We start from the raw sequence: 14,910 nt of genomic DNA on the forward strand, positions 1-14,910 counted from the left end.
GCTTGACAAATAGGATTGCTTTAGGGGCATGAGCAGGGCCCGCCCAGCACTCTAGCAAGCGCCCCGCTGCTCCCAGTGTTCACAGCATTCGTGGTAAAGGGACAGCCCTCTCCGCTGCAGGTCCTTCTCTACCCAAGTTACTTACGCTATATTCATTCCTGATGCATCAATAATGGGTATTTTATCTCAGTAATTGGAACTGCAGCCCAAATGGTTCCCTGGGTGTTCGCCCAGCGCCCGTCCCAGGTCCTCAGGGATCTGCAAATAAATATGGAAGGGCTCCAACCACCACTACTAAGAAGTGATTCAGGAATCCCTTCATGCAAAACCGTCACCCCTCACTTGTCTGTCTGAAACTCACAGATCACACATTTCTAAAGTAGGGCGAGGGGCACTGCCCATCCAGGAAACTCACACAAACCCCAGACTTGTTAGGAGGGAGCCTAGCTTGGAACCCCAAGTTCAGATTTAAAGAAGTTAAAAAAGAACCGTGGGAATGGGCTAAGAGAGGACAGAGGCAATCTAAAATGGTCACATTCAAAAAGTATCTGGGCAGCACACTTTCCCACATGGTCCCCAGGCTAAGTAGCTGGCATTAGGAAGAGAAAAGGAATATAATGGCAGCTTGTCACCATTGACCTGCCTTCCACCACAAGGCCTGAGAGCAGGCTGTTGCCTGTCAGAAGGCTCCTGGGGTGACCTGGAGGACTTACCGAGAGCAGGAACATGTTCACATCCTTCAGCGTACAATCCCACATCCGGGATATCATTCTTAGGAGGCGATCCAGAGAAGAAAAAGATGATATGCACGGAGGTGTTTATAGCAGCGTTAGTTATTAGAGCGCAGCGCTGGAAGCAGTTGTAAATGTGCCCGTGGACAAATGAATTGGTCTGTGACATGTCGCCTGGATGTCACTCAACTCTGAACAGGAACACTGGTGGCTACAGAGAAGATGTGTTTGCAACAGTGAAAAAAAAAACTAAGAACTTCAGGTTATGCATCACGATTTGAAAATAATATAAGAAAGCCTAAGAGTCCAGGAAGGTGTTGCACTTTGAATATTTAGGAGAATGGAGATGTTACTTTCGTGGACTTCCCCTCCCCCTCATCTTACATAATTTCAACTTAAAGCAGAGCTCCAGGAAGCTTTTCTGATTGCAATGGCCATGACTGCTAGACACGAAATATTTTTGGTCCGCTCCCCCTCTGGCACACAGTAGGGTGCATTCCTGGCTCTCCAGTGATTGAGGGAGGCATGGTTCTGGCCAAGGAGCTCAGAGTGGAAGTGTGCCTGGGAGGGCGCTGAGTGCTGGCGGAAGGCACAGAGCTCCTGTTCCTGTCTCTGCCATGCAGACCAAGATGGCGGCCACTCCATCAGGGCAGGGCCTGGAATGGCTGCGTCAGCAGAGCCCTGGGCAACCCCAGACAGCATGCAACATTGGCAAGAAATAAAATGTGTCGTCTGGGGTTTTGGAGAAATTCCAAGTGTCTGTTGCCCCAGCAGAGCCTAGCCTGGCCTCACTGACCAGGAAGGCATGGTTAAGATGCAAGTAGCCACCACCCTGAAACAAGCCAGGGACAAAAGGGCACTCATCATAGGATCCCACTGAATGGCGCCAAGAGCAGTCTTCACACGTCTCAGGCCCTGGGGTCAGCCCCCTCTTTATTCTCCTGGGTCAGTGTGGGCAGGGCAGGGCTTCTGGTGGCTGAGACTCCGGCTCAGAAGTCAGGACACCTGTGTTGGGATCCCAGTTGTTCCACAGCAGCTCTGTGGCCCTGGCCAAAGCACAGAGCTAAACGGCAGTGATGTCCCCTGTCCTTGGGGCTTCTGGTCCCCACATGGTAGGACTGGTCCCAGGATTCAGTGAGGGGAGCCCACAGAGCTCTCCTCAGGTGCTGGACATATAGAAAGAGCCCAAGAGGACAGTGTTACTGTGACATCATTGCCGCTCTGCCCCACAAGTCCATCCTGCCCCTGTTTTACCACCAGTTTAGAGTCACAGTGGGCCAAGAACTTGAGGGGTAGAGGCATGACCTGGGGTAAGGTGAAGGAAAAGCCCTAATCCTTGGGGACCCACCAAGGGTGAGTCTTGAGGCTCCATCCCAAGCATGTTGGCTTGGTTCTAGTTTAGGAATCCTGCTGCGAATGTCCAGCCTGAGGGGCCTCTGGGGATCCTTCCAGCTGAGACTGAAGATTCACACTGAGTTGAACCGCTTTCTTTACTGGAGGCCTTAGGGCTTTGAAATGTGGACGTCAGTGCAGGTCTCCTGCCTGGGCCCTCTAACCCAGGACCTAGGGTAGACTCTTTGGAGGGTGTCAGGATTCGGGTGACCTGACCTAACAGGGGACAGAGAAGGCTTGATGGTAAGTGTTCTCCTTTGACCCGCAGTGGACAGAACCCAGTTCCTCACACGGCAGCTTCCATTTCAGAAATTAGCATAGGTGGGGACAGCTCACCTGGCAAAGTGGGTTCCCATGCCACAAAGCAATTAAGCAGACGGGGTCGACCCTGCACCGAACATGAGGGTTCCTGGAGAAGGGTCACCCACGTGTCTCTGTGCGCTGTTCCTTTAGGGCTTTGGCTGGGATTGTCCGTGTGGCATTTCTGCTGCTGAGACTTGAGCATCCCCAGGGGGGCTGGTTGGATCTTGCTGGTGCCTCTGTCACTTGACCACCCTTGCCAGCTCCATGGGTGTGCAACCTGGGCAGCCACACCAAGCCTGAGCTCAGAAGAGCTGCGAGTTTGGTTGGATGCTTTGCCATCACCATCTGGAAATTCTTCATAGTTTTAAAATAAAGGGTCCCAGACCTGCAAATTATGTAGCTGATCCTGACCAGAGACCCTAGTGGGCCATGTTGTGAGATGTGGACTGGTGATCCAGAAACAGGGTCCCCACCCCACTCACCTACAGGAGACCACTGACACCATAGAGCATGTGCCCACCCACCCAGGGCTCCGTGCTCCTGGAGGGGTTCAGCTCACAGCCCAGAGCAGAACTCACACCTTGTTTGATTTATGAAAATCTCCACCAAAACTTGGCCACTTCTGGACCACGTGTTGGGGAAGGTGAGGGGTCACGTGGATATCACGAGAGGCCTGAGAAAAAGTAGGGCGCATGATATCAGGCCAAGAAGATGCAGTGACGAGAACCACAGACCTGGCCATCACTGCAGCTCTTGGCCAAGAACAGCCCTCCCCCATCCCTGGCCTGGCCTGGCCTGCTCTGCCCTCTGGGGACGGAGGTGACACATACCCCTGCTGGCACAAGTTGCCACCTGCAGCTGGACTGCCCATCTGGCCTGCTTGTGGGCCCCTGGGTGCTGTGTTCCCTCCTCCTGTGGCAACATGCATGCCATGGCAGGCTGCCCCTGCCCACTCTAATTCACAGGCAGGCTTAATTTCAGCTCTCCTCACCCACCTACATGTTTCCACCAAATAAGACATTCTCTACAGCATGCACTTACAACCGGAAAGGAGGCTTATTTATTTATATTTCTAGACAAAAACACAATCAAGTGTCACCAGTCACCTCTCATTTGCCCATACCTGACCCCAAAGGCAGAGACCCTTATGACCCAGCATCTGTCCGTGGCTCCTGTGACCTGACCCGCACTCAGCTCCTGGCCAGGGCTCTCTACAGGGATGCCCCCGGCTCTGCCTTCTCTATGCTAAGCTCAAGGTTACCTGAGCCAAGGAGGATCCTGAAGGAATTTCCCATGAGCCCATTCCTGCTGTGTGCAGCCCGCCAGGGTGACAGATCGTTGGATGGGAGCCCAGATGTGCTGGAGGAAAAGGCTCCAAGGGCAGGTGGCTCAGCCTCTGCTCCTGGAGAAGTCTACCAGCCTCTCCCAAGAGGCTCTGCGGCCTCACCAACCACCGCCAGGTTTCCTTCCTTTGCTCTTAGTTCAGCACACAGTGCCAGGTGCTGTAGACTCCCCAGAAACCTGTCGTAGAAAACCCCACTGTGAAACGGGTAAGCCACTTGCCTGTCCACCCAGCTGGGAAGCAGTGGGGCTGGAGTTCTGGCCCAGATCTGCCCAACTTCCGAGCCACAATGTTGCCCGGGGCCACGTCACCTACCTTCCTCAGCGTGGGATTGTAAACCCAGGAGAACGGGCAGGAGAGGTGTCCTCGGAGGCTAAGCTCCATTGCTGCCACCATGCGGGTGCCCGTGCCCCCCAGACAGCTCCGTGTTGGGTCGGGAGGCCCCTTGGTGAGCTCCTGGGTCAGGGGACACGCTCCTTGCCCTGTTCTGAAGTCTCCTGCCCCATTGAAGGTATATGAGGTATTCTCTACCCTCTCACCTTCTGCACACAAAGCCGTCTGTAATCTGACTTGATCATAATTAGATTTTTAGCACATAATTGCAAGATTAATGGATTAATTATAATTTGTTTGCAAATCATTAAAAGCATTCCTCAAAAAACATGTTCACTACAGATTGTTTGGGGTTGCTCAGGGCAGGATAATTAAAGGGACAGAGTTAAAAATGAAAAACACAGGACAGACAGCCTAATTAAAGATAATCAAATAAACCCCCAAGTTAGCTGAGCTGACTCTGCCGCCTGCGCCGCACCGGCTCCTGCTCTGTTTCTCTGTGCCGAGCCGAATCTCCAGGCACCGTGTGAATGAATCACTTCTCCTGAGTGTTGGCCCATGTTTCTCTTCCGGAACAGCCTCCATTTGATGGTGAGGATGAAGATGAGCTGTTCCAGTCGATCATGGAGCACAACGTCTCCTATCCCAAGTCCTTGTCCAAAGAGGCCGTCTCTATCTGCAAAGGGGTAAGTGGATTTGGGACCCTTTAGTGACCATGGACCAGGAGGACAGACCTGGCTGTGCCTTTCCCAGGCTTCTGTAGGAGATGCCAACAAGAGCACAGGCACATCCTGCCGTTGGCCACCGAGGGCTAGGGCTTGGTGACATGCAGGGCATGGAGGGACATGTCGAGGACAGAAGGAACTCAAATCCCAACACTTCCTGGGCACTTCCTGGGCTCAGCCGTGTCATCTCCCCCTATTGTACTTCTGCCTCCAGTCCAGCTCTTACAGCCATGAGGTCGGGGGTAGCCAGAATCCGCTGCAGGCCTTTGGAAAGCGTTAGGTCTCTTCTCTTGCCTCCCTCAGGATGAGCGAGTTCTTTCTGTCTCCCCACCCCCTCAGTACTGGGGACTGAACCCAGGCACACACTGCCACTGAGCTACATCCCAGCTCTCTTTAGTTATTTTTTAATTTAGTTTAATTGAGACAGGCTCTTACTAAGTGGCCGAGGCTGGCCTTGACCTTGCCGTCCTCCTGCCTCAGCCTCCCGAGTAGCTAGGATTTAGGTGTGTGCCACTATACCTGGCTTTGTTTCTCTCTCTCTCTTTCTTTTCTTTTTTGAGATTTGACAAACTTACAGAAACAGGCACAAATCATCAGCCTACAGATCCACGAGCTGTCACAATGAATATACCCATGTAAGCACAGCCAGGCTGAGAAACAGAACACTGGAAGCCCCTCCTGCCCCACTTTCCAGGTGCTCCTCACCCCGAGGGGTCCAGTGTCCCCTCTCCTGACCACGGTGCGGCTTCACCTTGTGGGTCTTGAACTTGGCGCAGACGGGATCCTGCACCATGTGCAGGGGGATGGCGCTTTTGGCTCAGCTCTCGGTTGTAGCTGCGGCCACACTGCTGTGAGCCTGTGTTCTGCTTCCCTGTCCGTGCCCTGGTCTTTGTGTGGACTCACTGCAGTTATTCACCCTCCCCCCACCTGTGAGGCACTTGGGTTGTTTCCCTTTGGCTTAAGGCTGTTACAAAGGGACCAGCTACGAACCCCCTGGATCCTGTGTTCTGATGAACACTTGAGCTCCTCCCTATCAGGAAGTGCCCGGGGCTGGAATCCTGGGTCAGGGCTTGGCTAATGGTCAAGTGTTGGGTTCACAGCATTATTTTCAGATTTAGTGAGAAGGAATGCAACACACTCTTAACATCTCTGGTTCATCCACTCGCTCACAAAGTGTTGATCCTGTGCATCTTCCCCGGGCAGGGCAGGTGGCAGAGGTGCCAGGGCAGGGCAGGTGGCAGAGGTGCCAGGGCAGGGCAGGTGGCAGAGGTGCCAGCGCAGGGCGATCGCGCTCCTGCCCAAAGAGCTCGGGTCAGCGTTGCCCCTGCATTCTGCCACAGGCACCTTGAAATTCAATAGTCGCCTTCCTTGCCACGGTCTGCATTTTTCTAACCCAGGGGTCTTGGATCCCGGTTTGGTCCAGGCCCTGAAGAGGCATCTGAGGCTCGTCACAGCATCCCGCGTGGTGCTCGGCTGGTTTCCATGCACACCGGTTCTGGTGACAGTGTCCCTTTTTACCAAATACACATGTAGAACGGCAGGCCTAGGACAGGTACTGCACGAAGAGGCCTGTTTGAATTCCTCTCATTCCCTTTCCATGGATCCAGACTGCTTCCCCCTGTCCTTACTGCGACTGTCACTCTAGGAAGGCCATACTTACCCAACGACAGCTCTGTGCTCCGTGGTAAGCCTCCAGGACTGTCCAGGCACCTGCACCTCTGGGCGGGAGGCAGAGCCAGTCAAAGGGACGTGCGTCTCCGGGAAGCCACTGTCACCCACCTCCTCTTTTTCTCTGCAGCTGATGACCAAGCACCCAGCCAAGCGGCTGGGCTGTGGGCCCGAGGGGGAGAGGGACGTGAGAGAGCACGCCTTCTTCCGCAGGATCGACTGGGAAAAGCTGGAGAACAGGGAGATCCAGCCGCCCTTCAAGCCCAAAGTGGTGAGTCCAGAAAAGCAGCCCATGTCTGGGGTCCAACTCCCAAAGTCAGGGTGTGACCCACCCAAGAGAACAGATGGGTGTCCCCTGGCCTCAGCAGCGGGAGGAAAATGGCCAGCGACCACCTGTGCTGCCCTGTGGTCTGAGAGGCCAGGAGTCCTGCTGCTTTGCACAGGAAGGATGGACGAGGGGAAGCTCAGTGCTCCTCACCCTCAATAGGGCAGCTGCAGAGCACCCAGACCCATGGAGAGCCAGGGCAGTCTTCTCTGGGGGCTGGACTGGGGGGACACCCGCGGCCAGCAGAGCTGTACTTCCTCCCCTGGGTCCTCAGCAGGACTCAGGTCTTGATCTGTCTCTAGCTTTCCTGGGTCTGTCTTGCCCTGGTAGGGTCCTGAAGAATCTTGATCTTTATTAACTCATGAGCAGGGTCTGGGTGCAACTCCCCTGTCACCCACTGTGTCCCCAACAAGGAGTACATGGCAATCGCCGGTTCTGACATCACCAACATTGTTCAGATCCTGCCTGTGTGATACCCACTTTCCATTTATTTAATAGTACTATGTAGCAGACTCTGTTGTCCATGCTTTATGAACATGAATTCATTTAATCCTCCCAGCACCCACTGTGAGATGGACATTATGGTCCCCAGTATGCAGTTGAGAAAACTGAGGCACAGAGAGGTTGTGTAACTTGCTGAGGACACACAGCTGGTAGGACAGAGTCTGTGCCCTCTCCCCCCACACCAGTACTCCATCTCATGGCAGCCCTACAGCCCATTCTAATGACTGATAGCAGCCAGTGCTGCCTTTCTTAATGTTTGAACTCTAGAGAGAAACAGCATCTTTAAGATGCCAACCTCCTCACTCACCCACATGCCACCTTGCAGTGTCTGCTTTTCCCTCCATCCCCTTTCTAAGGGCTGATGGGTCTGTACCTCCTGACGCTGCCATATCTTGGCCAGCTCTGGACTATCGCCTCTAGTGCTTTTCTCCCAGACTACAAAGAAAGCTGCTGTAGACCACAGTGAGCATCAGAAACATCTGGTTCAGCCCAGATCTGCCTCCAGTGGGTGCCCCATGTGCAGGCCGAGGGGACCCCTAGGGTGGCGGAGTTACTGACTGGGTAACCACATCTTTGTTCTCAGAGTAGCAACTTCCACAACAGAAGTGCCTCTGTGTGCTCCGCTCCAAGAATAGAACCCCCTGGACTTTCTTTTTCTAAGACATTTTTAGCACAGGCTGAAGCAAAACCAAAATTAATCAGGTCAGTTGACTTCCCCTGAATCATCGTTTCCAACAGACCCTCCTGTGTCTGCCGCCACCACCTTCTCTGCAGCCTGCTCTGGACACCAGGCGCTCTGCAGATCCTCTTCTTCAGGGTATAAAACCCGTGTAAGGTTTGGGTAGGGGGCGAGCTGGGCACAGATGGCTCGGCAGGGAATTCTGCTGGGGACTTCTTCACCCGCCTCTGCCTTCCATGTTTATTTTTCTTCTTAAATTAAAATGCAAAAAGGAGGCAGTAGCGTCTTAAGCACAGCTCATTTCTTTACAGAAGCAGCATAGAGACACCCAGGGACCCCCCTCCCAGGGTCCCACAGAATGCAATGACCTGTCAATCACTTTCTGGAAGGAGATGAGGCACCACAAAGCCAACCGTGAAGCACACTGTCTTTCCTCTGTTTATTCCCACCTTGATTTCAGAAGAAGCGGTCTTTTCAGTCTCCCACTTTCCACGGGCATTCTGACCTAAGGTCGTCCGCGGGGAAAGTCAGAGGTGATTTAGCTCAGGCGGCCAACAACGGGAGCTGCTCCCTTTGGGCCACTGAGGTCACGGGAAGCAAAGTGGTTTCGACGGCGGGCGGCTGAGGCTGGAGAGCTGCCGTAGGTTTTCTTGTTTGCTTATTTGTTTGTGGAACTGAGTGCTGGTTAAAATAAGAAGGAAGAATAAATGGCCTTTGGCTGTAAAGAAACAGCCCCCCAAACTCTCAAACAGAAGCAGAAATTGTAGACAGAGGCCATCAAGCTGAAGTTGTCGAGGGGCTAAGTGGGGGTGCTCTGGTCCCCTCCACCCCATGTTCAGAGGGGGACTGGAGGACAGAGCCAGGAAGAACACAGGTGGCAGGAGGGGGGGCCCCTGGGACACACAGACACCCAGGCTAGACCGAAGCCAGCAGCGTCAGAGAGCATCAAGGCCAGAGAGCCTAGTGGGGTGCTCTGGTCCCCGGGAGGGCAGCGGACAGCTGCTGAACACCTGGCTTTCTCCCAGCTCCTGGCACCAGGCCACACGCCCACAGCAGAGTCGGCCTCTTAATCTCAGGTGAGGGGCATTTCCCTGAAAGGGCACCTGGGACGTGGCACCATACTGGAGTGACCACCGTGTCAAGGACAGCTCCAGTGTTTGGAGAGGACATCGTTGACCCAAGGAAGCAACTTCATCCCAAGCTGCAGATGCTCTGGCTGAGCACCTGCGGCAGGCGAGAGCTGGCCACAGGCAAAAGTGACCCTGGTTTGTGGTTTCCCAGCTTCCTGCTAAAGAGTTTCCGGGCCCAGGCCTAACCAAAGAGTCCAGTTTACAGAATAAATGCAGAACAGAACTTTCTGAGAGATGGTTCTGTTATGTGAAAGAGGGAAGCAGCAGCCCAAGCCTCCGGCCCACTGCTGAGGAAGCCAACAGGCTTCTGGCCTGCCCACGCACTGACCTGGTCCCAGGGGGTGCCCAGGAGCCATCTGGACCCTCCCGACACAGCTCGTCCATCTTGGTGAAGCCAGGCTAGCAAGCACTGGTGAATCTACTTTCCCTGAGATTCGCAGGATTAGGGAGGGTTTGCAGGACTGCTCCCGGCCTCATGGAATGAGCCTCTGCCTGGTGCAAAATACCAGCCGCAGGACTTGAAGTATACTCATGGTTATTGGCTGGGTGCTTCTGGAGACCAAATTTATATTTGTAGAATCACGAGGCTATCGTCTTTGTTTGTATCTATTTATTTATTCATTTTTGCCATACTGGGGATTGAACCCAGGAGTGCTCTACCACTGAGCCTTCTCTATTGTTTATTTTGAGATGGAGTCTCACTAAATTGCCCAGGCTGGCTTCTTATACTCATCCTGCTCCAGCCTCCTGAGCAGTGGTGATTACAGGTGGACACCACCAAGGAAAGATTATTCCAGAATCACTGACTCCCCTAAGGAGTGTGGAAGGATTACATCACTGGTCAGCCGCAGGGCTTATCTGGAAGTATCAGGGTTCCCATGGTGTGTCATCTTTTTATTGTCTTTCTGAAGGCCAAAGTGACATTGGCGAAGTTAACCTTTAGACGGGAATATCTTGCAAACTCTGAGATCCTGCCACAAAGGACACTTCATAGTGCTGTGATCCATCAGCAGACTCCTCACAGGGCTTTCCATCGCCCAGTGACCTGGCTGCAGCTCAGCCATGACCTGGGCTCTACATAAGTTCACACGTAAAGGAGAGAGTTCTAGGCGTCAGATATAGGGGACTGTGGCCAACTCACCTGAGGTGTCTGGAGACTCAGAGGTGAGGGAAGAACCTATTGTACCAGCCCAAATGACGAGAGTCCAGTCCTAGACCGAGCCTTGTCTTTGTCCAAAGCACCACCACGTGCCACTGTGAAGGAAAATGATTTTCTGGAAGATAGGACCATCAGGTAGCAGGGCAGAGCCTCCGAGTGCTGGTTTATTTTGCAAAACAAAAGCCAAGACATGCTGGAGAGGAAGCAGACGCATGTGCAAGGCAGGCTGGGCCCAGTGATCTCATGGACACAATGTCGAGGACCCTGCTGCACAGACAGAAGTGTCAGCTCAGCATTGGCCTGACTTTTGGTGTAGCACACTGAGCAGTGGCCCGTCACTGTTCAGAAGACGCCATCTAAGAAGATGCTTTTCTTTAAGTGTAAAAGCGATGTCACCTCTGAAAAGCTTAATCTTCAGTTACAGGGGAAGAAATAAGTGGTCCCCTGCGTCTCCCTGGCATCAGGCAGGCAAGGGGGTGACCGGCCAGCTTGGCCCACCTGAAACCTGCCCAAGAAAGACTTCTCTTTCCTTCGACATTGCCTGAACAATGAATGCTCCAATATTCTGATCGAGTCGCTTTGACCTTTGCAGGCTTTTATCCTGATTTATTATTCATGTGGAGAAACTGACTGAGACCAGCCTTCAAATCTCTCTTCCTCCTGCTTGTCACAAAGAGCAGTTTACACAAATACCGGAAATGAAAAGTTAATTGATTTTTTTTTCTTTTTTGAATCTGGTCCATTGGCACCAGGGAGTAGAATAGCTAGTTCGCTGGAAACAGTTGGCGCACTTTAATAGTTATTGGAGAGAGAGAAAAATTAATCCATAAAGTTAACACCAAGAAACAGCCCAGAGTTGACAGGTAGGCAGAGCACTTTGGAAATGGGCCTGTCTTTCCTAAGTGACTTTTCTTAGGAAATCACTGTAATTATTCTATCAAAAAGACATAGAAAAGAATAGAAGAACTTTTATCAGGACATTGTCATCCTTGCAGCAAGAGCCAAAGAGAATAAAAAATTTAAAAAAAAAAAAACAAAAAAAAAACATGGAGACAAAGCGTAGGTGCCACTGTGGTGAGAAGGCACAGTCCTGAGTGTCCCTGTCACCATGAACCTCTGCATTTCACAATGGCATTAGCTTGCAGAGAGAGTTCAAAGATGGTCTAATTATCAGAATTGATGCAGTGATCCTTTTCATTGTTTAAAAATAATTTTTAAAAATTTCTCATTTCAGACTTGTAGAAAAGTTGGAAAAATATTGTAAAGAATTTCTGCTTTCCCTTTACCTAGATTCCCTAAGTGTTAACTTTTTATCACATTTGTATTATTCTCTTCCTACTCTTTCTGAGCCTGTGTGTACACACACACACACACACACACACACACACACACACACAGTTTTTCTAGAAAAAAACATTGAGACCAAGTTGCACCTAAATAATTCCCTGTGTATTTCCTAAAAATAAGGACATCTCATGGTACAGTGTTCTTTTACTAATTACTCCACAAAGTTCTTCATACAGAGCAGCAGCTGTCCCAGGAAAAAAGGTAGGGCCACACAGTGACCATGTAACCCATAAAATACCACACGGTGCATCTGAGCAGTTCTCTTGAGTGACAGGCAGGTTCATTCGCTTGGTCTTTCCATCAAGCCGGCAAAGGCAGTGCTGATTAAAATTGAGACTCTCAAGGCTCAGGGAGTTTTGCTGACAGCACATAATACTAACCAGCCTTTGGAGACTCAAAGAAATCCCATCATGACAGACATAGGTTTGATTCAAGCCTTTACAACCAGTCTAAGACAGCACCTTTTCCCTGGTTAATTAGAGGCGAGGACTTTTGTCTATTCTTTGATAATCACTGTACCAAACACCCCCGTGATTGGAAGAAAAAGGAGACATTATAAATAATAATCAATAGAAATAAGTAGCAAGGCCAGGCATGGCGGTGCATGCCTGTAATCCCAGCGGCTTGGGAGGCTGAGGCAGGAGGCTCATGATTCAAAGCCAGTCACAGCAAAAGACAGCTACTAAGCAACTCAGTGAGACCCTGTCTCTAAATAAAATACAAAATAGGGCTGAGGATGTGGCTCAGTGGTCAAGTGCCCCTGAGTTCAATCCCTGGCACCTAAAAATAAATAAATAAGCAGCAGTATTGCAAACCTGGCTGCTGCAGTGGTGAGGAGTGGTGGCATAAACACAGACCCCGTGCACCTCAAGTTGTGTGACTCCACAGGTTTCCGTAGCCTGAGGTGAGGGTCCTGACAGTGATGCTTTAACCCTGAAAAGCCACTTCATAAAGTCCAAACAGAATGTGTGAGAAAATAGCCACAGAATTTCCATAGAAAACCCCTCACAGTAAGCCAGAACTTGTGCCCTCCCGCACACATGGCTCTCACTCAGACAGGGAGTCCACCCCTGATGTCCATGCCCTGTGTCCATCTGCAAACTCTCTGAGAGTTCATCTCCCTCCTCCACAGCATTTGCCCTAGGGCTCCAAGGCCACAGGTGAGGTGTGTTTAGAAATCACAGTCACCTCCATCCCTCCCACGGGTGACACCGGCAGGAGGTGGGGGAGGCCATCCCTCTAAACCAATTATGAGTTATTAAAATAGTATCTCTGTGTGGTGGAATAAAGAGTCGTGCTGTAGAGCAGGATATAGGCCGAAAGGGATTACTCGCTTCCCCTCCCCGTGAATGGTCCCACTACTTGGGATCCTTTCTGTAACCTCCAGAAAGTTGTGTGTGTGTGTGTGTGTGTGTGTGTGTGTGTGTGTGTGTAAACGTCTACATAAGCGAGTGGTGCTGTGCTCTCCACCTCTGCCGCAATGCTAGATGGCCTGGGTTCCCCCTTGTCAGACACAAGGGCTCGTGACAAGCGTCACATGGCCATTCTGGTTCTCGGGGTCCCAGGCCGGCAGCTGACTGTTCTCCAAATGCTGTCCTCTATCCGTTCTTATTCTCCAGACTTTCTGTACCAAAATGCACTGGCTTCAGTGGGCATCCAGGCCTTCGGTGAGCACATGTCCAGAAACTCGGGTGACTAAACGAGCAAACTAACTCTCACTGTAACCCCTAACCGTGTGCTCCTGCTTGCGTTGGCCATGCATGCTGACCCCAGGAAGGGCAGAGCAGGGGCTGAAGACCCCCCTGGAGGGCTAGGAAACGGAGACCTTCCCTCCAGGGAAGCCCCAGGCCCGCCGTGCAGGCTCACTTCTGCCATGGGTTATTTAACCTAAAGGAAGGCTGTACCGTGAGGAAGCTGCTCAGAGGCCTCGGTGATGGTTCTCTGTGGTGCCCCCACCACACAGCACCCTGCTGAGGCCTGCCCTGCACTGGGACAGGAAGCACATGCCCGGTTCCTTACGCCCACCCAAAGACATCCCGTGGCGTCCAGGGACTGTGAGGGACCTCCTCCTCCTTTCCATGTTTCCTTTTTCTCTGGTGCTGCAACATGCCTTTACGCTTCGTTTGTTCTGCGCTCTGCCCCCTCTTCTGGGTCCTGTTGGTTTTGCTTTTTAACAGCTGTGTTTTTGAGCTACTCATGTTCCCATGCCGTGTCCGTGGGGTCATGTTCCACATGACTGAGACACTGAGGTCCAGGGCAGGATTGAGCCCAGCACGTGGGTTACTTGCTCATTCCTGGGGACCTCTCAGGTAAGGCTTACAGCTGAGAAGCCAGCCTCCGCTCTCCCCGCCACCCCTCCACAGGACTCCAGGGCTTGGCAGCGGGCGTGGGTGGGGGAAGCTCTGCAGCCCGGGCTTCTAGGAGGGGTCTGTACTTAAGGTCTTCAGCATGTCTGACTTCTCCTGGGCTCGTTTTATTAATTAAAGAACTTACCCAATGGGCAGGAAGGTCAGAGTGATGAAGGAGTTAATTCCTTAATCCAGAACTAAGGAAGGGGAAGGCACATTATTAATAGTGTTCATCCTTCTCTCTAAAGTCGGTCAGACGCCCTTTACCTGCAGGGCACTGGCTTCCTATGTTGTACCTTGTGTCCCGGTCACGACACATGGCTTATTTAAGGAAATCCCACACACGCCAGCTCCCTCCATCCTCATGACAGCCGAGAAGGTGAGGGTTGCCTCCTCAGGTTACCTTTAGGAGATCCCCAAAGCTGTACCCTGGGGCCTGTGACCACTCCACCGTGCCCTCGTTTTTCCCTCAGGCGCAAGCATCCCCCAGTGAACACAGACACCCCCATCCCAGGGGATGCTGAGGAGCTCGCCTCTCTCGTGGCCCACTCAGGTGTGGGCTGCCTCCTGCTGCTGCTTCCCCACCCCCATCTTTGTCCCAAGCCAGTTGGGTCCTACATACAGCTCCACCAGCATAAAACCTCAGTTGGTGAAAGGTGGGGGTCACAGGGAGCAGCACCGGAGGTGAATCAGGCACAACGAGCCCAGGAGTTCTGCTCACACGTCACTTTAGCTGCTGTCGTGTCAGCTGGTCTGGAGCCCTGAGGTCACGGACAAACCAGAACCAAGTGTTGTCACGCGCTGCCGTGGAAGCCACCCTTCACATGACTGTGGTAACCACCTTCCTGCTTCGTCCTGAGGAATGCTTGGAGGCTGTCTGCTGTCAGCCCAGCTTCATTTGTCACTCATTCACTTCTTCATCCA

At 52.3% G+C, this 14,910-nt stretch overlaps 1 protein-coding gene across 1 annotated transcript in view; it reads left to right on the forward strand.

Moving 5' to 3' along the window:
* Prkca (protein kinase C alpha) overlaps positions 1-14,910 on the forward strand; it is a 392,576-nt gene that overhangs the window by 367,487 nt on the left and 10,179 nt on the right. The window contains exons 15-16 of the mRNA XM_076869171.2: positions 4,680-4,787; positions 6,625-6,765. Coding sequence (XP_076725286.1) covers positions 4,680-4,787; positions 6,625-6,765 — 249 coding nt within the window. The remainder of the gene's footprint in view (positions 1-4,679; positions 4,788-6,624; positions 6,766-14,910) is intronic.

Source organism: Callospermophilus lateralis, chromosome 11 (assembly GCF_048772815.1).
Source record: "Callospermophilus lateralis isolate mCalLat2 chromosome 11, mCalLat2.hap1, whole genome shotgun sequence".
Classification (NCBI taxonomy): Eukaryota; Metazoa; Chordata; class Mammalia; order Rodentia; family Sciuridae; genus Callospermophilus; species Callospermophilus lateralis.